We start from the raw sequence: 24,302 nt of genomic DNA, 5'->3' as shown, positions 1-24,302 counted from the left end.
AGCCAATCAGAATAACTTATTATAATGAAACATACATCTAATGTAATTAATGATGTATATAACAAATTAAAAAGAAGACAAGTAAGATATTTTAATTGCTATCACGATAACTGTTGCAACAAAAATTTCACGTAGCAATTGAGACAGTAAGTTCAGAAATATGTAGGAAACATTTTTTTTTTATTTTTCATTTCTATATCAATTTTGCCTTGATGCAGAACTGAACACCTGACGCATTTCCTATTTTCGGTTCTTGATCGTCGTGAAACCAGATATTCCTTTGTAGCGGCATGTCTGTACGCATATGCATTTTTTTCTGGGCAATCAAACTTTCAGCATAAGCTGCACTTCTTTTCACAATTGTACATGTTGTACCAATTGTTGGTCACCGATCCACGGAACAGAACTTTTTAATGATATCGTTCCTTTCCAATTCATGTAACTCATTTAAAATGACCAGTATAAAAGCTGATTCACCTTTAAGCTTTCGCCATTTGTCAAGAGTATAATATGCCTGATTGGAAACGTCACCAGGATTATCTGTTTTTATTATGGCTATCTCGTTCTCAGGAATGCCGAGTTTTATTCCAAGTTTGTGAAATGTATTGTCTGTGGCGATAAGTTTGCTTAGAAACAAGACATGTTTATCCTTAAGAAGTTCGTTGTGATCTAAAAAAAAAAAAGAAATAAATTTACCAAATTAAGTACTATCAAAATCAAAAGTTAAAAATAAATAAATATATACTAAGTCTGTGATTGATTAAATAATAAAAAGTAAATCACAAGTTTCCATATATTTCGGCTATTAATTTACGGCCTTATTCATTAGAAAGAAATCTTTAACATAAGTTGCCAAACGTTTTGGCCTTTACGTCCCGATGGAAAAGGCCATAATGGCCGAAACGTACGCAAACTAGTGTTAAAGTTTTAACAATGTACACGTATATGTATAAATATATATTTATTCTTTCAAATTTAAAACGTGAAAGTGGTAATAAATTTAGCAACACTTTATGTACCAAAAATGCGGGTATGGATTTTTATGGTTGACGTTTTATTTACACATTAGGTACATGCCTTACTTTTTCGATATATGATTGAGTTGTGTCCCTTTATATGCAACCAAGACTGTAAAATTCCATGTTAATAACAAAACTAATTTTCATACCATGTTGCTTCTTCCAATTTTCAAGAACAGGGAAAGAAATTTTCACGCAATCGTCTTCCAAATCACATATCACAGAGTTGTCATTGTATTTAGTATCCAACATTCGATCCTGTTCTGTATTCCCTCTGTTAAACCAAAAACGGTAGGTGATATATTGAAAGCTTAACCAAATCTGATAAATACAGTGTTTTTGTAAGCTGATGAATTTATTCAGTTTTAACTAAATTTACATGACGGGTGAATGAATAGTGAATTTTCTAACAGATTCTGGTTGAGAGCAATGACTATATCAACATGAAATTACAATCATCATCACCAAGAACTTTCTTTTGTTTTTGATTTACACAAACATCGTTAAACTGTTAAAGGGCAAGATGAAGATGCGTTAAAGACCCATTGCTGGCCTTGTGTTTTTTCTGCCATTGGTCATATGCATGTCTCACATTGACACATACCCCTTTTCATTATCTTTTTTTTAAAACCTGAAATAAGTAAACAGATGTATTAATATTCAATAGATGAGGCAGATTACTATCTGACGCAGCTAATATATTACAAATAAACAATTTTTACCTTTCAATACGGTCCTTGGAATAATTGATATTCGTGTCGATAACAAGTTTCCTTTGTCTTACTCCTACAAACATACGCAAATGTCTTAGATTAAGAAAAAATACAGAGATCGATATTCAAATAAATGAGGCTTATAAAAAAAGAAGATGTGGTATGATTGTTAATGAGACAACTCTCCACAAAAGACCAAAATGACACAGAAATTAACAACTATAGATCATGGTTAGTCTCATTCTACATTTTTTGTTCTGCCGTAGCAAGTATAGTATGTGACATTATACTCATAAGATTGTAGAGGGGTACGGTACGATCGAAAATCAGACGACTATCCAACAGAGTTCAAATAACATGGATTTACAAACAACATAAACATATTCTTCAACTTGAGATCACTCCCGGTTTATGGTGGTTCGTGTTGCTCTATCTTTATTTTCTATATTGTGATTATGTATAGTTGTTTGTCGTTTGATCTTTTCCTTGTTTTGTCATGGCATTGTCAGTTTATTACCGATGAGTTTTGAATATCCTTTTCGCCTATATTTCTCTTTATTAAATTGTGTTGCAATGTTTAAGACAATATTAGGTAGTTTCGTGTTTTAAATTCGTAGCAGTGCATCTATGAGAAACATTAAAACTAGTTAACTGAATATGTTAAGTAAAGGTATGGTTTTCCAATATATAAAAAATATCGTAGTCTAAAAAGATTTAGGCAAATTGCACATTCTCCATTGTAACAAATTAAACACTCTTTTACTCATAATGAATATTCATGAGCGATCGCGATCGCGACTCCTGTGTTGTGCACAGAAGAGCGTCACTTCCAGCACTTTGTTTCACACAAAGGAAACGATTATAAGTCACGATTACATTAAAACAACTGGTCTAGCATGAGTGCCATACAATAAGTAAAAACTCACCCAATCGTTTTCTGTTTTTGTAAAGGAGTCCTATTGTGGTCACAATGGTAACTATTAATAAAGCTATAATAGCGGCTAGAACATATACAATATCTGTAAAGCAATTAGAAAAAAGTTATATTTTTCGTTTGTAAATTATTGCTTTAATTAAGTACACGTCTTCAACCTTTTCAGCGGTTTTGATGTTTTTACCGAGTACTATATTCGGTTCGATTGTCATTAGGTCTCAACCATGTGCCTAAAAATTGTATTGCATACTTGTATACATATGTAGAATTCTTTTGGGGTTCGTGTTGTTTGTTCTTTAGTTTTCTATGTTGTGTCATGTGTACTATTGTTTTTCTGTTTCAATGTCTTTTTCATTTTTAGCCATGGCGTTGTCAGTTTGTTTTAGATTTATGAGTTTGACTGTCCCTTTGGTATCTTTCGTCCCTCTTTTGTTTCTTGTCTGCTTAACACTCTACTTCATATTCAAAAGGAAAGGTACAAGATAAACATGTTTATATATTTTCTTAATAATGATTTTGCATTATTTAATATGTAAGTTAAATGCATTTTATCATTTTGCAAAATAACAATATTTTTCAATATTGTACGTTTGAACCGATCCCATGTTACCCTATTTATGATGAGTCATCGTGGTGTGTAAGTTACGTAATAGTGTAATATATTAAACGTAAACAGTGTGTTTTTAATATCAGAAGACACGATCCTTCATGAAAGATGAACTATTAATAATATTTGATAATATAGAGTACCCGGCCACGTCCAATTATTTTTGTACATCTGATGAGTTAAGCCTTTTTCAACTGATTTTTATAGTTCGTTCATATGTTGTACTGTAATACCACTGTCCCAGGTTAGGGGGGGATCCCACTAACATGTTTAACCCCGCCACATTATATATGTGCCTGTCCCAAGCCAGGAGCCTGTAATTCAGTGGTTGTCGTTTGTTTATGTGTTACATATATGTTTTTCGTTCATTTTTTTTTAAATAAGGCCGTTAGTTTTCTCGTTTGAATTGTTTTACATTGTCTTATCGGGGCTTATTATATTGAATAATATGAAGTTTGAAGTAATAAAAATAGAAATTGAAATTTAAATTACTTTGATCTAATGCAGCTATAAGTTTGATGAACGATTAATAGTAATGGTTGATGTAGTCCAAATGAATAACAACCAAAATAAACCGATGTATTTTGATTTTAAAATAAAGTTGTTTGTTTTTATTTACAGGAAACTAGATTGATTTGGAAAAACAAATTTGTTAAATAGAGGAATAAAATCATTGATGTTATAGTCAAATCAAACGCAATACTGTTGCAACATCACTTTTGTATGTAAAATTCATTCAATTTCCGGTGTCTATACAGAGAATCTTACCCTTGTTGTGTCAGTGTAATATTACCCTCGGGCTATCTGGGTGATCTTACACCGATATACCGCGAATTCAGGAAGTAACTATTACGTAGTCACAAGAAATAACAATGTCATGGACTTATCTGCTCAACAATTGGCAAAAGATCATTCGTATACTGGTAAAACGTGGAATATCCTATATTTTTACCATATAGCATGAATTTAAACAGATATAGAAAAATAAGATTGCACATGCTCGCTGTCTATCTATATTGAAATGTATGATTATATCATGTTAAATGAACGTTGGCAGTCTTCGGAGATCATCTTTCTGGACAATTAAATGGCGTTTTGTCTATACACACAAAATGATCATATATAACAGCTAGCCTGCGTATTGTTATTGTTTCTTTTGGACTTTTTGCATTTTGAATACACGATTTAGTATATTATGAATAAAATATTAGAATTTGGTTAAATTCGGTGAACATCAATTTGTCAGCTTATATAACTTATCCCAAGCACAAGAAACAACAACTTACCATTTCCATCTTCTGTGTTTGGTACATGCAGTACCACTCCAGACTTTAGCAAATCTTTTCCTTTAATTTGACGTGAACTAGAATTGAAGAATTAATAACAATATATACAAATCCCATAAAACCATTTAAGATGAAAATTACAACAGATATTGACACGTTCCAATATTTGGTTCAAACAAACATCTTGCTTTCATTTATCACCGAATGTACAATTACTACGAGTAAAATAAACGTCGTAAGTGAAGCATCCCGAATTAGTTCGATATCGAGAGCAATATATATTCACCAATTACTTACATGTCTGGTAGAATGTTTCCACATTTTGCATTTGATGTTTCTGTACATTGTCGCAATTCCAACCTTCCTTCACTTGTGCAATTTCTACAAAGTTTACATTCCTTAAATGATCGTGAATGACTAAAGCACCCATTAGTACAAGCTACACAGCGTCTACATTCCAAGGCACCATGAACTGGATCAAATTCAACTTTCCTATCCTTCAAACAAAGCAAATATTATTATTTTTAACTCTTTTTTTTTTTTAGATTCAGGATATATATATATATCAGAAATGTAATATGTTTACTAAACAGCAACAACAACATAAGGCAGGAAAGACAAAGGAAATTAATGACATAGACTTGGGTAATATCACTTCTGATTCTTACTGATTATGGATATAATCTGTCATATGTTGTGTAATATATTTTTCATATAATGTCATCATATACGTAAATAAACAATTTGCTTTATAGTCTACCAGTCTCACAAAATCTTTCAATATAGAACATATATATCTACCTCATTATAGACACTGATATCATAGCAACTTAGATATTTAACCTATCTACGCGTTTGTCGAACTTACATGTACTTTCACATTCAACCTCTTCTCTTATATTATCATTATTTACCTTCAGTTGCTCTAAACCAAACCCGGGAGGACATCTGTCACATCTCTTGCAGAAGTCTCCTTGGGGTAGATAAAATTCGTGTTTGCTATAATCGCAGTATATGTCAGTCTTCATTGTCCAGACAATTTTCAGATTTACCAGTAAGCCAGCTAAAATAAAGGACATGCTGAACCTGAAAAAAATCCCTTTTCATTTAAATGTATAGGGAATACACAGTTATAATAACGAAAACCTAAATCAAGATGTCGTTATATCAAACTGGGTATTCTGAATGATAAATGCAGAAAATACAATTCCAATAATAAATGATCAAACCCCTGCAACCCTCTCCTAAATTATTGAAAACTATTATTCTGCATTGCCAATACTATCTTGTTGTTAATAAGGTACACTCTAATTGCGATATAACACATAAATTGAAATAATAAATTTTATCAAATTTAAACAATAAAATGCAGCGATGTTTATATTGGAACCAAAATGACCAGACAAAATATTGACAAACAGATGACAAGCTATCTTTCCTACCTGTCTTACTGAAGACTTTAGTTGAATAAATCATTCATAACTTTAAACATCCTATATGTCTGTATACTATAAATATCGTGTTAACTACGTAATCTCATTCATTCATAACACATAAGCATCACAATACGGTGGTTACCTCTTTCTGACGTCATACGTATAATACAATATGTTAGATTGATGTTACGATGTTTGTCACGCGTTTTCATTTTTTTTAAATTTCATTTGCAGAATTGTCTTTTTTTTTGTTTAAAAAGAGTTTTTGCTAGTGGTTTCGCAAAGTTATGTGCCATTATTCCAACATGTTACATGTTAATTTTTCAGAATAATTTGATCAAATGTTTAAATAATATTTCTTTAATCAATTATTTTGTTTAAAACAATCAAATTAACATACGAATATTTTTTTTAAATACCATATGATAACGCAAATACACAAAAACTCATGGACAGAAAAAGGTTGCCAACTATTTCAAGGGTTTAAACCAAACGTCAGGAATACATAAGAGGGATGGGTCGACTAGAGCAATGAAAACAATATTGAATATATAAGAATAAGAGCTTGTAGTTTCTGTACACAGAGCCAGTCTTCAAAGGACAGGTGACCTTAACACGCTAGCCACCCACAGCCATGCGGAAATTTTAATTTATACTTTAACTACTTAGTAATGGTGATCCAGTCCTCAGCTGTAGTAGTACCTTGTGTCACCTCAGCAGCAAACTCGGTTTTGATGTCATCACAGACATTATTGATGACAAGGGAGATGGTGTGCGGAGTATATCAGACGTACTGGAATAATTGTCACTGTAGACATTGCGTATAAGTATGGAGTCTAGTCTCTTGTCTTCAATGATCAAGGAGTATGAGGAACTTGAGGATCCTATTGGTTAATCGTCCATTTTTTCAAATATCACTTCTTATTACCGACCTTTACTGATGAGTCTTTTGTAGACGAAACCCACGTCTGGCGCTAATATAAAATTTCAATTCTGGTATCTATTATGAGAGTTTATTTACAGGAAAGGGCATCCAGCGACATATTATGGAAGTTTGTAATAGTTTGTTCAAAGAGGATCTGAACAGAAAGTTTTTCATAAAAACAGACACCTAACAATAGCGGCTATTTTTTTTATGAAGAATCGGCTAGAAAGTAAGAAGAGGATCATTGTGAAAACGGACGGACAACATATGAATGTAAAAGTTCACATCGCCTCCGAATAGTGAGACCAAAAGTAAAAAAATACCTTGGAGGCTATCAGAAGACAGACAAAAGTTTAACAAAAACATCACTCAGAATATAATAATTATATTTAGCAACACAATCATGTGTGTATTGTGTTGAGGAAAAACCAATAACAGTTGCGGTATTCAGGAAGACTCTGGCTCACTGGGGGCATCTATAATGTTAACGTTAACGAAAAAAAATTAAAAGTCAATCAATAACAGGTGCGGTATTCAGAAAGACTCTGGCTCACTGGGGGCATCTACAACGTTAACGAAAAAAATAAAGTCAAATTGATTGTCTGGATATTCATTAATAATTGCAAAATAAGAAAACTTGCTGTTAGCAAAGTCTTGAATCAAAGTCGATTCAACTTAATGAACAACCAATTTTGACAATCTTTGTTCTGATTACAACGTTAAGTTGCATCGTTAGTAGGATATTCGCAGATTTAGTTCATCTTAACATTTTCATTTTTGTATTGATGGACTATTTTGTATTTCAAGAGGATCACTCATGACAGAGTGGCATATCAGATATACATGTATAGAGAGAGAATTAATGGATCACCAATATAACGATGGTGTGAATAATGTGCCATTTCATATATATAATAGAGTTCTTTTTTTTAAAATAAAGTCTGTTTATTTAGCTTTAACATGTTTAAAAAGCAAGGTTAATTCAAGTAATCGGGTAAAATTAAACAATTAAAAGGACATCAACTACAAGAAAGCAATCATCAGTGTACCTTTTCACTGTACACAGTTTTATCTCCCTGAATGAACGAAATAATTGACACTAGAATTACATTTTGTATATCACTTAACATTGCATGGTATTTATGAAGTCACGATTGTACCAAGTTGTCTTGCAATGGGGAAAATAACACAAATATGTAAAGAACATAATTCTGATCTAATTTCAAAAGAGATCTGTGAAAATCTTTACAATTAAAAAAAAACTGACAGTTTAATAGACCACGACAGTAGGCTAGCTGCTATGCATGCTTGCTGCTCGATGGGAGCCAAACTCCGTAATTTGACCTATAATGGTTTGCTTTTACATATTAGAGCTTTCTTACAAATTGACGAAAGGTACGAACGAACGTGAAGGGAGCACGTATTACATTTCCACAATAACAGTTAAAAGATCTTAAAAGAGTCTTTGTTTATCGGTAAAACAGCATTCTTTTCTAAATCAAATGTATCTTTCAAAAATAAGCATATCGCAAATAATAAACGCTTTAATATCAGAAAATAAGAAAAATAGTGTCAATACACTTACGTACATCACGTTACCTACGTAAACCACGATTACATACATTTTCGCGGGAATTCTTCAAGCACGAGTTTCACGATAAAATTTTAATGACATTATTGTAGTGCGTTAATCGTTTAACTACAAGTATAAAAAAGAAGATGTGGTATGATTGCCAATGAGACAACTGTCCACGAGAGACCAAATGACACAGACATTAACAACTATAGGTCACCGTACGGCCTTCAACAATGAGCAAAGCCCATACCGTTCACATTTATTTTTATTTTTTTTTTTGTTTCAGCAAATTTTCAACATGGATTATCGATATAAGGATGCTACAATGTTTTGAAAAAGCAAAGGGAAATAAATGTAGGAAAACAGATTTTGTGATAAAGTTTTTTTTTTAATTAATGTTATGGTGAATGACGAAAAGTAATGTGAATCTTGTGATCGCAGTCAACAAATGTGAAACTAATACTTAAAACGTACTTATGAACGTAACAAAGTTCACACTGTAAAGCGAGCATTAAATTACTAAAAAAAGAGAGGAAAACCAAACAACAAGTTATGGGGCAATCATTTAACTTCAAAAGGGGAAGGAGGTTACGATTGTAGATTTCATAATGACGTTTAAACACACAACATGCTTTGGAGATAGACGCATAGACGTCCAGTGGCTAATATTTCATGAATGTTAAGTACCAAAACGCAATCATACGCTATAAAAATAGTTCCATAAAAAGAGACTTACTCCGGTGTATATATACATCAAAAGGTGACAATGAATAATACCCAGGGAGAGGCGGTGATTCACAAGTTTTTAAATGAGCACCTGTATATATGACAGAGTATAAAGGTCATCTTTTTTTCATTTTATTATTATGGGCGTTGCAATTTTTGAATTAAGGAATTAAGGAAGTATTTTTTTTCTTATTTTTTCTCAGGGAAGTGGACAATGTATTTGCATTGGTATTTTCTTTGGTTAAATATTGCAAATTGAATATTGCATTTTTTCTTTTTGAAAATTGTGGGGGGATGTGGAATGGACGCCTTTTTTGTTTTGATTTTAGGAGTATGTTTTTCTTCTGTCTTCCTTATATTTAAGTTTATTTTGTAGAGTTTAGTGATATTTTTACCTATCGTACGTCCCGAAATCCTATATCTCACGAAAAATCTAATTTAATAAGTGTCGTTGCATGTAGGGTAAAGGTCCATAGAAGGCTAACATTGAGGGGTGAAATGCCATCGAAGTTCCATGACGATTATGTGATTATGTCAAAATAAAGGATTCCTAAAACGAGTCTTACGTATGATTCGTCAAGCATACGTACCTTTCTTCAATTTGTAAGAAAGCTCTAATGTGACTTACATGGAGAGTTGTCTCATTGGCACTTATAACCACTTCTTCTTTTATCTATGTATATATGTTGATTTGTGTTCGAAATTTTGCAACTACTGATATCTTTAAGAGTTTTTGCAAGGATTTTTTAACTTTCAAAACCTTAACACCAACTTTTAAAAAGACAACTGCTTTTTACGTCCATTTTTGGTACAAAAAAGCTCTTAAACTGTTAAGTTTCTTTTACATCCCTGCTTTCAAGCCGATGAAGGTAAATCCAGAAAAGCGTTTCACACTAATGATATTTACAACGTTTGTTTCTTCTTTTAAATTAGAATGTCTTAGACATTTAAGGGTCATGAATTGTCTTCAATCAGTATCTTATTGCAAGATTATCTCCATAAAATATCATACACTGTTCATGACGCTTAGAGTCTATGTACGTCATTGTGATTTATTGCATTTATCTCTTTATCTTAACATGTGATCACTAGTCTACATATGACTATTTGTAATACCTAAAAATAAATATTAAATACGTCATGGAAAATCGAGGTTTAAAAACAATTATTTATTATTTCTCGATCCATGTTTGTTGTTTGTACAGTTGAACAATTTTGCACCTGACACTAAATACAAAGTTAACACATTTTAAAATATCATTGTTATTGGTTAGATCATCAAAACAAATTATTCTTTAAAAATCTGTTTTCAAATTCAAGGTCATAAATTGTCCTTGATCGAAAAAATTAAGTGGAACATAAACTACGTCATTATCCGACTTTAAAAACAGTAAAATCCTCAAAACCCGGATGTTTATTATATATATGTCATATATATACATGTAGAAAACTTTGCTTATTCACTAAGGTGTGACAGGAGTACTTATTACCTTGATAAAAACATACAATGACCTAAGTAAATTTGGTGTATTTAATGATCACTGATAAAACAAATATAAATGTATGTTTACTGAATATTTGACAAGATCTTACAATAGCGTTTGACCTAATATGTAATAATAAAAAAAATGTTCTAAAAGGCAAAATTATGTAGTCCTTGCGTTTTTTACTTGTGTATGACTTAATTTTCTTAAATATGGAAAAACTATGCTTTTATTTTAAACGATTCGAAAAAAAAATTCTTCTTCTAATTTTCTAATATTTCTGGACTTCCACGGATAAATGACAGGTTATACTAGTGTTCAACTTATTGACTTATTGTATTGCATTTTACTAGACATAAGGTGTCTAATAAATTGATAAAATTGTGTTCTCATTGACAGTCATACCACATCTCCCCATTTAACTTTACAGAATTACTTCATATTCAAATTGGTCAGCAGCAACAAAAAAAATTACAGATTTGTGACGTCAGACACCGACTTTCAGTTTTTTTCCAGCATAATGAATGATCTCTACACGTCACACATTTCGCCAGTACTACTGGTCAGAATGACGTTTTATCTGGTCATCCGCTTTGTAGTGATGATATATATAATATGTTCTGTTCGCTTTTCGGATCAGTTAGACACCATCTTTGGGTTAACTTAATTACTTTAAATAACAAGTTGATGCATGATTAAATCAATGACGAATGTTTTTTTTTTCATTGTTGTAATTATTTATTGATTGTAAGATAGATTGATATATTGGTGTTTAACGCTATTTTCAGCACTATTGTGCTATTTTGTAGAGGTCAGCTTTGAAGAAATATCGAGAGGAAGTCAGAGTATCTGGAGAGGATCACCAACCTTCGGCAGATTAAATAAATAGTCCTTGTCAAATGAGTCGTGCGCAACTACCACGTGCGGGAATCGAACTGGTACCTTCAGTGTTGACAGGCTAGTGATCCAGTAGTTTGACTGCTTAGACCTCTCGCCACCGAGTTTCCTTTTTAGTAATAAAAGGGAGAAGGCCAAGTTCGTTTTATTAACATTATTAAGTCAAGATTTAAAGTTAAATTGCCAAATAACAGTCACTTTCAATGCATTGATTTTATCGCATGTAAAGGAATACTAGTAATCTTAAAATTTTCTGCAGTACCAATATTCTATTAACAATTATAATTTCGTTTTTGTTTATATTTATTCAATAAAAAATATTACATAAACAAATAAAACATATCAATGTATTTCATAAAAAAATAAAACATATCAATATAATGCATAGAAACAATAAAACATATCAATACTAAGTATGTAACAAACAGTGAATTAGCTGCAAGTTTAAACAATATAGCACTGGCCCTGGTCATTTTTATAACATTAAACATTTTGGATTGCATCATCAAAATCTTGAAGCATTCATAATACTGATTGCGGCAATACAATTTATTATTTAATATCACAGTTTATCGTAATGGCCTGGTCACTTGATCGTACGTTTTACAGAATTCCCTGATTTCCTTATGAAGTTTTAATCGTTGTAAAGTATCGATTAATCGTAACACTGTAGCATCTGATGCTTTCACTTGTTTCCATTTCAGTAATGTTTCGTATGCTTGGGATTTTACATCTTTATTATTTTCTATAATTATTTTGATATCATTGTCTGGTATCCCTAGAGCTATACCGATATCGTAGAAAATATTGTCCACAGCTATATGCTTACTTATCATTCGTGCATGTGCTTCTGATAGCTCTTCATTGTGTACTATACGATCTGAAATATAAAAAAAAACAGTAATTTTTAGAAGAAGAAAGACGAGAAGATTGAATCTCGTTATACTTAGGAAGAAATATGTAATAAAGTAATAAAGACGAGTGCCACAAGTAAAGCAGAACTTAGATGGTTACCCTTCTGGAGCACCTGATATCACAACCGGATTTTTAAAATGATTCGTATTACTTAGTTCGTACGTTTTATTAAGGTAGTATTTTGTAAACTATTTTGTCTTTTCGTAGTTTTCCGTTTTTTACCATGATTATGTCGGCATCACTTATTTCCATCATAATTTACTTGAATGTTAAGCTGTTGTTCCCAATGTTAATTGTATAATTGTGAGTATAACATGACATTATTCCGTGAATCTGCATTTACAGTTAAGTTATTGAATGTATTGGGTCTGAACTTTTTGTTTTGACTATATAATAAACAAACCTTTTTAGATAATTTAAATGACAAGATTTTACTTAACAGGATTTGGAAAAATTCACTCTTTTTAGAGTAGACACTTTTATGATGTTCGTGACTAACCATGACTTTCTATAAATATATCTACAATACTTTTTGAGTTAAAAGTATTTTCCTCCCCGTCTGTCTCTACTGTTTCTTGACTACATGATAGAAGTGAACTGTCTGTCGTTTTACTTGATGACAATGACGAACTTCCTAGTGATTCTGCCTCTAAGAGTCCTCTTGAACTGTTAAAGTAAAATAATACATGTCTGTGTTACTTATTATGGTTCGTGAAGCATATCCGTTTACAATCGTCAATTGTCGACCTGAAATCTGGCATTGGGTAAGATATATCAAGACATTGGGTAAGATATGTTAAGACATTGGGTAAGATATATTAAGACATTCAGTAAGCATTGGGTAAGATATATTAAGATATATTAAAACATTGGGTAAGATATATTAAGGCATTGGGTAAGATATATTAAGACATTGGGTAAGATATATTAAGACATTGGGTAAGATATATTAAGACATGTAAGATATATTTAAGACATTGGGTAAGATATATATTGACCTTCTGCTGTTGTTTTTTTCTATGGTCGGGTTGTTGTCTCTTTGGCATATTCCCCATTTCCATTCTCAATTTTAAGACATTGGGTAAGATATATTAAGGCATTAGGTAAGATATATTAAGACATTAGGTAAGATATATTAAGGCATTATGTAAGATATATCAAGGCATTGGGTAAGATATATCAATACTCATTGAAGTCAAAGTTGTGTGTATAACAGGGGAAAGTTTTGGAAACAGTGAAGCACAGATATTATATCTTTGATTGCTTGCAACACATGGCTTTTGAATGCACTGTTTTATGTTCAATTAAATCTTAAAGAAGGGAAGGACAACATTGTAAAATTTTAATAGCATGAACATCAAACAGGAAAAAAAAAAAACAAATGAATCTAGACCGTCTTCTGTAAACATTGCCGGATGAGATAACCAATTACATTATTGTATAACCTTAGCAATCTCGGACAAAACTTGTCAAGGGGATACTATGTACCATTCGGATTCAAATCAGATGAAAAGTTTTAATTATTTACTATTTAAAACGGTATTTTTTAACTTATAAGTCTTATGTTGTTGTTTAAGAGAGGCGAAAGATAATAAATGGATTCAAACTTATGAGTCCAAGTCCGTGTCGAACTGACTATGCCATGCATGGTCAAAAATGAAAAGAAATCAAAGAATAAAAATAAGCAGATATCATATGATTGCAAAAGACGAACAACAGTATACAAAAAACAACATAAAAAATTAAAGATAGGGAAAACAGTTCAACCAAAAAGCGGATTGCTCAGGTAACCTTTGGGGGGAGGGGGAGGGGATAAGTAGAACAGACTATGCTCCACATACGGCACCTGTCGTATTCTCATGATGCAGGTACAAACACGGTGATAAGTATAAACACGGTATGTCCTTAGTTTTTTTGAAACAGGAAATTGTTAGATTCAGCATATCAAAGAATCCCAGTAATTCAGTTTTTGTAGAAATCGAACAATGTTTTAATTTTAGACCCTTTAAACTTCAATGTGAATTAACCAATTTGATAACGGTGCAAACAATCAAAATCTAAATGCACGGTTAGATTTGACATATTAAAGAACCCTTATGATTCCATACACTAAGGGCCATAACCCCCAAAATCAATCCCAACCTTCCTTATTTGGCATGGTACTTTGTGGTACAATTTCATAGAGTTCTATAGACTTTTACGCATCTCATTGTCCGGAAACCAGAAAAGCTTAGGTTTTGTTTGGCTCATGAGGTAGCAATACACATTTAGGAAAAAAACTGAAAATTGACACTCATAATTTTTAAACACCCTCTTTTCCTTCCTTTCTAACAAATAAAGCTTAATATTTGTGTTATGCAACTGTACATTTATGGAAAGAGAATCTTCCATAGATTTGATTTCAAATAGTTATAATGGTGAAATTTAATCTGCATTTATTTGATACAAAATATTGCAAAAAGGGGGGTGAAAAAGTCATAAAAGTCTCAAAAATTTGGTTCATATAAAAATGTCAATCAAATTGTGTGATACCTTTCCCGAAACCTAAGACATATATCTGTCAAGAGGGTAAACAAATCATATGCATTTCTGCTCGTTTTTCGATAAAATTGAATTGAAAAGATCGAGCGTCAAATCTTTGTTGAAAAACACTACAAAAACTTCTGGCCCTATGGGCGGTACGGATAGGAAAATACGGACTGTAAAACTGATAAATGACCTATAAACCATGCTTAAAACAATCTAAATGCTCATATAAACACACTTGGAAGGCTATATTATTCTGTAACCATCTAAAAATCCATTTTATTGTACAAAAACCTTCATATTTAAAAAAGATCACCATGGCCGTAATGCGAAAACTAAACTTCTAACTGTGTATTGCTACCTTAGAATTTTACCCCTAATTCCTTCCCTGTTTGGACCGAGACCCCCGAATGCAATCTCAGCCTACCTTTCAAAGTATGCAACCTTGTGGAAAAATTTCATAAAAATCCATATACTTATACACAAGTTGTTTTTATAGAATACGTTTGCGATTATAACTCACCTTTTCGATTCTTTCTTTTGTTTTCTGGCTGTTCTCCGTTTCTTTCCTTTCAGATAAAAGAAATTGAAAATTTAACCAGATGCTCCGCAGGGCGCAGCTTTATACGACCGCAGAGTTCGAACCCTGAACATTGGGGCAAGTATGGACACAACATTCAAGCTTGATACAGCTCTGAATTTGGATTGTGATTAAAAAGTTGACACAACACAGGTTTATGACACATAATGAATGTGGTCTAAGAACTTAAACTTAAAAACTTTAAATTTTGAATTGGACATTACCTATTATGGTCCAATATCCAAAATCTAAATACATGGTTAGATTCAGCATATCAAAGAACCCCAAGAATTCAATTTTTGATGAAATCAAATAAAGTTCAATTTTGGACCCTTTAGACCTCAATGTGGACCAATCTGATAACCGGGCCCAAACATCAAAAATCTAAATACATGGTTAGATTAAGCATATATCAAAGAACCCCATATATACAATTTTTGTTGAAATCAAACAAAGTTTAATTTTGGACTGCAATTTGGACCAACTTGAAAACTGGGCCTATAATCAAAAATCTAAACAGGTTTAGATTCAGCATATCAAAGAACCCCAAGGAATTTTTGCTGATATCAAATAAAGTTTAATTTTGGACCATGATTTGGACCAACTTGAAAACTGGGCCCATAATAAAAATTATAAATACATGTTTAGATTCAGCATATCAAAGAACCCCAAGGATTCAATTTTTGTTGAAATCAAACAAAGTTTAATTTTGGACCACGATTTGGACCAACTTGAAAACTGGGCCCATAATAAAATAATCTAAGTACATGTTTAGATTCAGCATATCAAAAACCCCACGAATTCAATTTTTGTTGAAATCAAACAAAGTTTAATTTTGGACCCCAATTTGGACCAACTTGAAAACTGGGCCAATAATCAAAAATCTAAGTACATGTTTAGATTCAGCATATCAAAGAACCCCAAGAATTCAATTTTTGTTAAAATCAAACTTAGTTTAATTTTGGACCCTTTGGACCTTAATGTAGACCAATTTGAAAATGGGACCCAACATTAAGAATCTACAAACACAGTTAGATTCGGCATATCAAAGAACCCCAATTATTCTATTTTTGATGAATTCAAACAAAGTTTAATTTTGGACCCTTTGGGCCCCCTATTCCTAAACGGTTGGGACCAAAACTCCCAAAATCAATCCCAACCTTCCTTTTATGGTCATAAACCTTGTGTTTAAATTTCATAGATTTCTATTTACTTATACTTAAGTTATGGTGCGAAAACCAAGAAAAATGCTTATTTGGGCTCCTTTTTGGCCCCTGATTCTTAAACCGTTGGGACCTCAACTCCCAAAATCAATCCCAACCTTCCTTTTGTGTTCATAAACCTTGTTTTTAATTTTTGGCCCCTAATTCCAAACTGTTGGAACCAAAACTCCCAAAATCAATCCCAACCTTCCTTTAGTGGTCAGAAACCTTGTGTCAAAATTTCATACATTTCTATTTACTTAAAACTAAAGTTATAGTGCGAAAACCAAGAAAATGCTTATTTGGGCCCTTTTTGGCCCCTAATTCCAAAACTGTTGGGACCAAAACTTCCAAAATCAATCGCAACCTTCCTTTTATGGTCATAAACCTTGTGTTTAAATTTCATAGATTTCTATTTACTTATACTAAAGTTATAGTGCGAAAACCAAAAGTCTTCGGACGCCGACGACTACGGACGACGACGACGCCAATGTGATACCAATATACGACCAAATTTTTTTCAATTTTTGCGGTCGTATAAAAAAACCCAATAAAAATGAGCATAATCAAAAGCTAGCATAAGAATGAAGTTTAATTTTTAGACATACATAAACCTACATGTAATTTTTTTGTATAAAGTAAACCATCCAACTAACTCAATTTAGTACAGCAAATTCAGTGGAAATGTTACAATGTCGGAAGTCAATTGTCTGTTATGTATTTGTAAATTCAACTATATTTCTCATCATTTACCGCGCAAGATGTTCATATCTAAAACAACATTTCGGATATGGACAATTTCAAGTATGTATGATAAGGTTGTAGAATCGTATAATCTTGATATATGAAATGAGATGTTTGATGACTGGCTTCATAATGAATTTCAAGGTCATGCTATCGTTAGTATTTCAATTAATCGGATTGACATAAGCCATTATAAAATCAAGTAAAGAACATGTATCGAAACATTCATAATGCTTGTAATTCCCTTTTATATATAAATTCTGAATTGTTAACCAAACAAAGTTATTGTGTACTTGAAAAACAAAAAAAAAAAACTGATTTCGTTATACTCATACAAGTACGATCATGCGAGTAAATATACTAAGTAGATCTGAATTTTAATCTGATTGGCTTTCAATATTAATATTGAGAAATGAAAATACTCACTGAGATGTTGAGACACCGCAAAAATAATCAACACAGCAAGGACACCACAAAGGACAGAAATACTTATTACAGCTGTCATATGGTTATTATCGATATTTGTAGAATGATTCTGTTTCCGATTGTTAGTATCGATAGTTTTCAGTTCATTATAGTGTTTGTTATCGTCATGTCTAAAACAATAAAGTATCAAATTATTTCTCATAGATTTACATTTCTTTTAGTTTTTTGGAAGGTGTGGAGAAACTTTGATAATTTTTTATTTCAATTTGTTTTCATTGTTTCACACAAATCTTAACTTTACGTGTTTTTTCTGGTTATAAGTATTAAGTCAAGACAGAACTGATAGAAAATGATGCACACGAAAATGATCATCAAAAATTAAATATTTAGAATTTGTCAAAGTGATAGTATTAATTATTGTATTGCTTTTTTCAGCTTTACAGACTGTCTATATCTACAATGATATTTGCTGAAGTCTCGTCAAGATTAAGAGGCCTCCTCTCTCATTTTAAATCAATACAAAAAATAAATAATATTTTTTTTTTATTTCTTACATGGTTGACTTCAGTTTAATTTCCCCACACACTGCATCTTGTTTGGATGTACAATTCTGTGTTTCATGTACCCCTTGCTTTCTACAATCTGTACAACGTAAACATTCCTCAAACGACAGGTGTTTGCTATAGAAACCTGATGGACAGGGGATACAGTGAAGACATCCCAAAGCACCATGCAGTTGGTCGATTGCAAACTGTCTTTCCTAATATAAATATAGACATGAACATACATTGATAAAATGTGTTGCAATACCATTCATAATTATTCTACCTGCATACATTAAAAATATCTTGGACTTCACGTAGACCATGTCATTGCTAAGTATATTTTTTTATCAATAAAATATATGTGTTTCACAATGTGTTTTTGATTACTAGAAAAGGTGCTGTGACAACATGATAAATTTCTGAAACCGAGGGCAGCATTCTGTTAGTGATAGAAAGGGACTTAATTGGCAATGGAACACACAAATAGATTGTTCTGACGGCACAATTAATAGTTTATATATTTATATATTAACACATTTATGGAATACTTCAGGTATGTTTCATTCAGTAAGACTCGAAAAATAACTGAAAAGTTTCTAAATATACAAGTGTGTTTCATCATGTTGAATGCTCAGCTTGTTTTGCCAAATTATTTAGTTTTAGCATTGACCGTATATGATACAATCATTTCAGCGATGTTAAGTGTATACATTCTAAATACATTCTAAATACACATATATATATACCGTGAATGGTGCCAGCCCTAATCCCGGGAAACACTGATCACATTTTTTACAGAAGTCGCCTTGTCTAACATAGTGTTCATGTTGAATATAGTTGCAATTTATTACATCTCTGTGGTTAGGTGGCATTGTTTGTTGGTTGCTGTATCAATGTTCTAAGGCTGAAATGGAATAAAAAAACCATCTCATTGTTAATCAAGACTGTTGGCAATACATATTTTAAAAGTTAAAATAAATAAAAATTACCATTTACGTATGAGTACAAACGAAAACTAAGACCGTAAACACTTAAAAAAACCACTCCCACTTGTTTACGTATTTTGAATATTAAATTGTTTGGAATTACAATTTTTAACTAAATGTAATATCATACTATTCGATTCTTGTGTGATCATTCGAACGAGACAATTTTGTTTTGCACTTAAATTGTATATGATGAATCATCTATCATTGACGTCAGAAGGTATAAGTATTCACCTAAATAAACATATACTTGTAATGAACTTGTTTATATCAATGCATTTCATATATATGCAAACGAACAACAAATTGATTTCATGTTGGGCCTCATTCAAGAAACTTTTCGTCACACAATATTAAATCAAGTTTGAACACTGTTTTCCGTACTAGTTGATAAACTGTCTACGATATAACCATGTATAACCATGTATAACACGTGGGTTGAAAACAATAAGCTTGATCATATGATTCATTAATAAAGGTGCGTACATGCACATTTACTAGTTGAATAGTCTGTACGTAGCAATTCACAGTAAGATTACAGTGGCGGATCCGGGGGGGGGGTTCCCTTTTTTTGGACGATCAATACATTTGAATGGGGACATGTAGTTGGAACCCCCCTTTTTTGTCCTGGGTTAGGACCCCCCCTTTTTTAAATGGCTTGATCCGCCCCTGCATCTATGACACAATAACGATCATTCAAAAATATGATATAATTAATACTTTAATTAATTTAAAATCCCGTGTTTACTTATACTGTATACTCTGAGACTATATACATAGCAATTAATTAAGCATAGCAGTACTGCTTAGTTTTAATTGTGCGATATTGTCAGTTCGTTATGACCTAACCTGACCTGAAGACAAATTTGTGAGTTAGTGTCATTATTTGGCGTCCGTCGTCTGTTGTGCGTCGTCCAATAACTTTTATAAAACAATACTTCCCTTAAAACTATTTGGCTAATTGTAACAGTCGTCCTGTATGGTATCTAGTGCAAACGTGTTAAGAAAATAATCTTATAAACCCGGGAACATGACTGACGATTAATAAAAAAAGGTTTCCTTTTAAAATTCATGAAAACGGTATCGTTGTTGCAAGACGGATAGAAAAATGAAGAAAAGATCATTTATACAACAAGTTAAATGAAAAGTAAAAAAACCATGGAATAAACAGTAAAAACCCCCTCTTATGGCAGTCGCCCCCCCCCCCCACAACCCCTTATAAAATGTTCTGGATCCGCCACTGGATAAGGAAATATTCGACAATGTTGTTGACTTCACGGAGACTTGTTTTCACTATATCACGATATTTACAAGAAAATTTATAAAAAGATACCAACCTTGTTCGAAATTCCGATGCAAAATTAAACAGAACTGTTAACGGCACATTCAAAATGAGGTTGTGCGAAAGACATCAAAGTTATTAAGTAACACAAATATGTACATGTAATAAATTAATATAGGAACGTGTCACATATTCGTTCTTGAGAAAAGCAGTTTAAACGACAACATGAGTGTGTTTTTTTCAACTGAAAGCTAATGTATATTGTGAAATACCATGTTTTCCATATTTGGTAAACGTCCTAAATAATAACAGTACATAATGTACCTCGTCCAATCAAATACGTAGAACATTTCCCACGGTTTACACATGTATAGATCTGTGTATGTTTTTGATATATGGATTACCACTTTTGTTCATTATAGTGTACTAATTAACTAATTTTTGTGAGGTCATAAAATCATTAATTTAAAATTATTCCCACCTAATTCATTCTGGGGAACTTGAATCTAGGTCTGTTTAATAATTGTATTAAAATATATATGAGAAGCGAAATAACTCTTGCTACGTAGTAGATACATGTTATAATGATAATGCATTTTCTAACATAATTTTGTTTCCCCCATGTAAGCACAATTTATAATTATTTTTGCGAGTATAGGAATCCAATTGAATTAATACTATTTGACACGGCATTATTAACTGAGTATAGATTTTCAATACATTTACTTTTGTCTGAACCTGTGCCTGCTTGAGATAGGTCGACCTATATGCATTTAACACCTTAGATAATTTCTGTGAAGGAGTATTAGTTATTATCTTGTAGTCAAAACACTGATGGCTGATGGTCTTGATGGTCTTCTTATAAGTTTTCCTAATTTAATGTAATAATATATACTCATTGACATACTATTCGTTATTTTTTCTTAATCCAGATACAGGAAAAATTAAAGATAACAGTAATTGCATGCGTCTCTTAATTTGATAAAGAATCATTTTGATGACTGTCTTTGATAAATTAGCTAAACAAACTTCATTTAACCGTTAAAGGTCAATAACAATTGTTAAGAACTATCACATGCTCTTCACGTCCTCAATGATCTTCAACTTCGTACGTCTTTATTGGCGTTATTTTATTCGAGCGTCACTGATGAGTCTTTTGTAGAGGAAATGCGCGTCTGGCGCAAATATGTAATTTCAATCCTGGTATTTATGACTTATTTAGTTTATTCACAATGTCTCTTTAACACTGTACTAATCTCATCATCCATATCAGGCGTTGATGGTGTATACCAGACGCTCGTTTTTTCTTTAAAAAAAAAGAACAACAAACTCATCAGTTACACTGGAATCGAAAAAAAGTTAAAAATTAAGCCCAAATAAAGTACGAAATTGAAGAGCATTCAGGACCCAAAATTCAAAAAGGTTTTGCCAAATATAACCAAGTTTCTTCTTATTGTCAAGTATGTTCAATATGTTTTTATGACAATATGTGTAAAGAGTTAAACTTCTTTGAATGTCTAATATTTATTAAAAGATTAATTGTCTATTATCAAAATCCTTTTGAATTATATCAACAGTTACTGTCATTTATAGAAACTAAACTCTTTAGATTAATCAACTAGGTGCAAGCATCTCTACATGTCTTCTCTTAGATTCCTTTATTCTAATCATGTCTTGATAGCAATAACAGCAATACGTTGTAGATATGGTTTTCATTCCAAAGTGACGATTCAATTTTGAACAAACATCTTTTTTTATTTTAGTGATCTATTTTTTTTTTTCTGAAATTTTATTGAAAAATTAGTTCGTTAAAGACAATTCTTTACGTGAAGTCCTTCGGCGAAATAACATCTTTCATTTTAAAAACTAAATGACAAAATATTTGTTAATTCTAACACAAAAGTATAGCTGGAATCATCAACTTTCACAAACCACCAATAACAGAATTCAGCGTTAAAACAGACATTTAATCTAGATAAAGATTCACACATGATTCATATCGACTGAATTAGTACAGGCACAAAATCCCAGACCCTGATGAAAGAATGTTCTTGCTTGTGTTTGTGCTGTATTCCTACATTTGTATGACGTAGTGTTTTAGCGATATTTTTTAATATTTTTATAAAGCGGGAGGTTTGACTGGCCATTACACCAGGTTCAACCCACCATTTTTTTCGTAAAATGTCCTGTACCAAGTCAGGAATATGGCATTTTTGTTATAAATAGTTCGTTTCTGTGTGTGTTGGCGTTTGTTTTTGTTCTTTTCGGTGTTCCTGTTGTTTCTTTGTTTTTCCTCTCATAGTTGATGTGTTTCCCTCGAATGTGGTTTGTTATCCGGGTTTGTTTTCTCTCAATCGATATATGACATTTAAACACCAGTAAACCACTGTAGACTTTATTTGTATTTTTGAAATTTGAGACAGTCTGTTATGATCTTCTAGTCCGTTTCATGGTATACCTAAGACTTTTGTTGTTTCAGTTTTGGGTCTAGATGTATGATTCGATGTTTGGAGACAAATAGAAATAGAACAGTTAACACATTTTAACGCAGATCTTAAATGAAAGACAGTAAAAATGCTTTATATGGAGAAGATACTGAGATACCTCCCGATCTTAATAATGATAAATTTGTCTTTGTTAAATGGACACAAGACTGTCATAAATAGAAAAAAATACATGATACTGCAAAAACATATCTCTCAATCAAAAGAATGACAACATTAATTCCATAACCAACATCAAAAAGAATAAGTATTTCCCATTCAAAACTAAAGCCAAATTAAAGCGGTGGTCTTGATTTGTTTCTTAACAGAAATGGTCAATGTAGATACAAGTATTGTGCCTTAGGGAGGGATAAATTCTACCTAGTCAAATATCACTCTAATTCAAACAAAAGTTCTCGAAAACTGACATTATCGCCCTTCCCTTACGCCTATATCATCCTGCTCTGTCGCTCCGTAATTCTCATATCTAGGCTTTAAAACGAGACCATGCATTAGGGACTGTTCAAAATTTACCAGATGGATGGGCCGGTGCATTCTTAATATTGTTTCATTAAAAAAGCTAACGCCCATCCTTTTAAATTCTGAAAAAAAGTCCTTGCCCATCTAAAAAAATCTATAAAAAAAAGTCCTTGCCCCTCTAAAACTATAAGACAATAAAAAATGATTTAGGTTCTTTTTCTATTTTAAAGTTTTTAAAATTTTATGTCTTGAAATCAAAGAATAAACTTTGGTGTTAATACAAAATTTAAAATGTGCTAGTTAATTCCATATATGTATACATTTAGTTCAAATATGAATATTCCTTTATCTGTTCTACTTTTGGAAAAAGAAATTATGGTCCTTTTAAGCAAATATAGGCAGGCATGTTTTTGAATTTGATGCAGCCTTTTTCGCCTATTAATTAATTCCCTAAATTTGACAACTAAACACCAAACTATCAAAAAACCTAGCATTCTGTAAGATTGATATAAAAATGAGAAAGCTGTACA

General features: G+C 31.9%; 2 protein-coding genes across 8 annotated transcripts; both read right to left on the bottom strand.

Annotated features, from left to right (window-relative positions):
- Positions 1–77: 77 nt before the first annotated feature.
- LOC143042546 (uncharacterized) lies at positions 78–6,148 on the bottom strand. Of its 5 annotated transcripts, none has more exons than XR_012968041.1 (8): positions 6,002–6,148; positions 5,474–5,645; positions 4,857–5,056; positions 4,560–4,636; positions 2,659–2,751; positions 1,742–1,805; positions 1,169–1,340; positions 78–669 (listed from the first exon to the last, which is right to left on the bottom strand). XR_012968041.1 is itself a non-coding variant. In XM_076214922.1 (8 exons), exons 2-7 carry the CDS (start codon positions 5,636–5,638, stop codon positions 1,113–1,115), a joined length of 780 nt encoding a protein of 259 aa, XP_076071037.1. In that variant the 5' UTR covers positions 5,639–5,645; positions 6,002–6,148; the 3' UTR covers positions 78–669; positions 1,083–1,112. The 5 variants fall into 5 exon arrangements, 4 of the variants coding, with proteins under 4 accessions (XP_076071037.1, XP_076071036.1, XP_076071038.1 ...); XM_076214922.1 differs by having other exon boundaries at positions 1,083–1,293; XM_076214921.1 differs by having other exon boundaries at positions 1,169–1,293.
- A 5,740-nt stretch (positions 6,149–11,888) lies between these two features.
- LOC143042545 (uncharacterized) lies at positions 11,889–21,069 on the bottom strand. Of its 3 annotated transcripts, none has more exons than XM_076214918.1 (7): positions 20,865–21,069; positions 19,288–19,445; positions 18,551–18,756; positions 17,997–18,166; positions 15,568–15,613; positions 13,018–13,184; positions 11,889–12,483 (listed from the first exon to the last, which is right to left on the bottom strand). In XM_076214918.1, exons 2-7 carry the CDS (start codon positions 19,411–19,413, stop codon positions 12,173–12,175), a joined length of 1,026 nt encoding a protein of 341 aa, XP_076071033.1. In that variant the 5' UTR covers positions 19,414–19,445; positions 20,865–21,069; the 3' UTR covers positions 11,889–12,172. The 3 variants fall into 3 exon arrangements, with proteins under 3 accessions (XP_076071033.1, XP_076071034.1, XP_076071035.1); XM_076214919.1 differs by lacking the exon at positions 20,865–21,069 and adding an exon at positions 19,658–19,681; XM_076214920.1 differs by lacking the exon at positions 20,865–21,069 and adding an exon at positions 19,531–19,554.
- Positions 21,070–24,302: the final 3,233 nt, after the last annotated feature.

This window comes from Mytilus galloprovincialis, chromosome 8 (genome assembly GCF_965363235.1).
Source record: "Mytilus galloprovincialis chromosome 8, xbMytGall1.hap1.1, whole genome shotgun sequence".
Classification (NCBI taxonomy): domain Eukaryota; kingdom Metazoa; phylum Mollusca; class Bivalvia; order Mytilida; family Mytilidae; genus Mytilus; species Mytilus galloprovincialis.
Note: the sequence above shows the minus strand (reverse complement) of the source record. Positions and strands in the feature narration are given on the sequence as shown.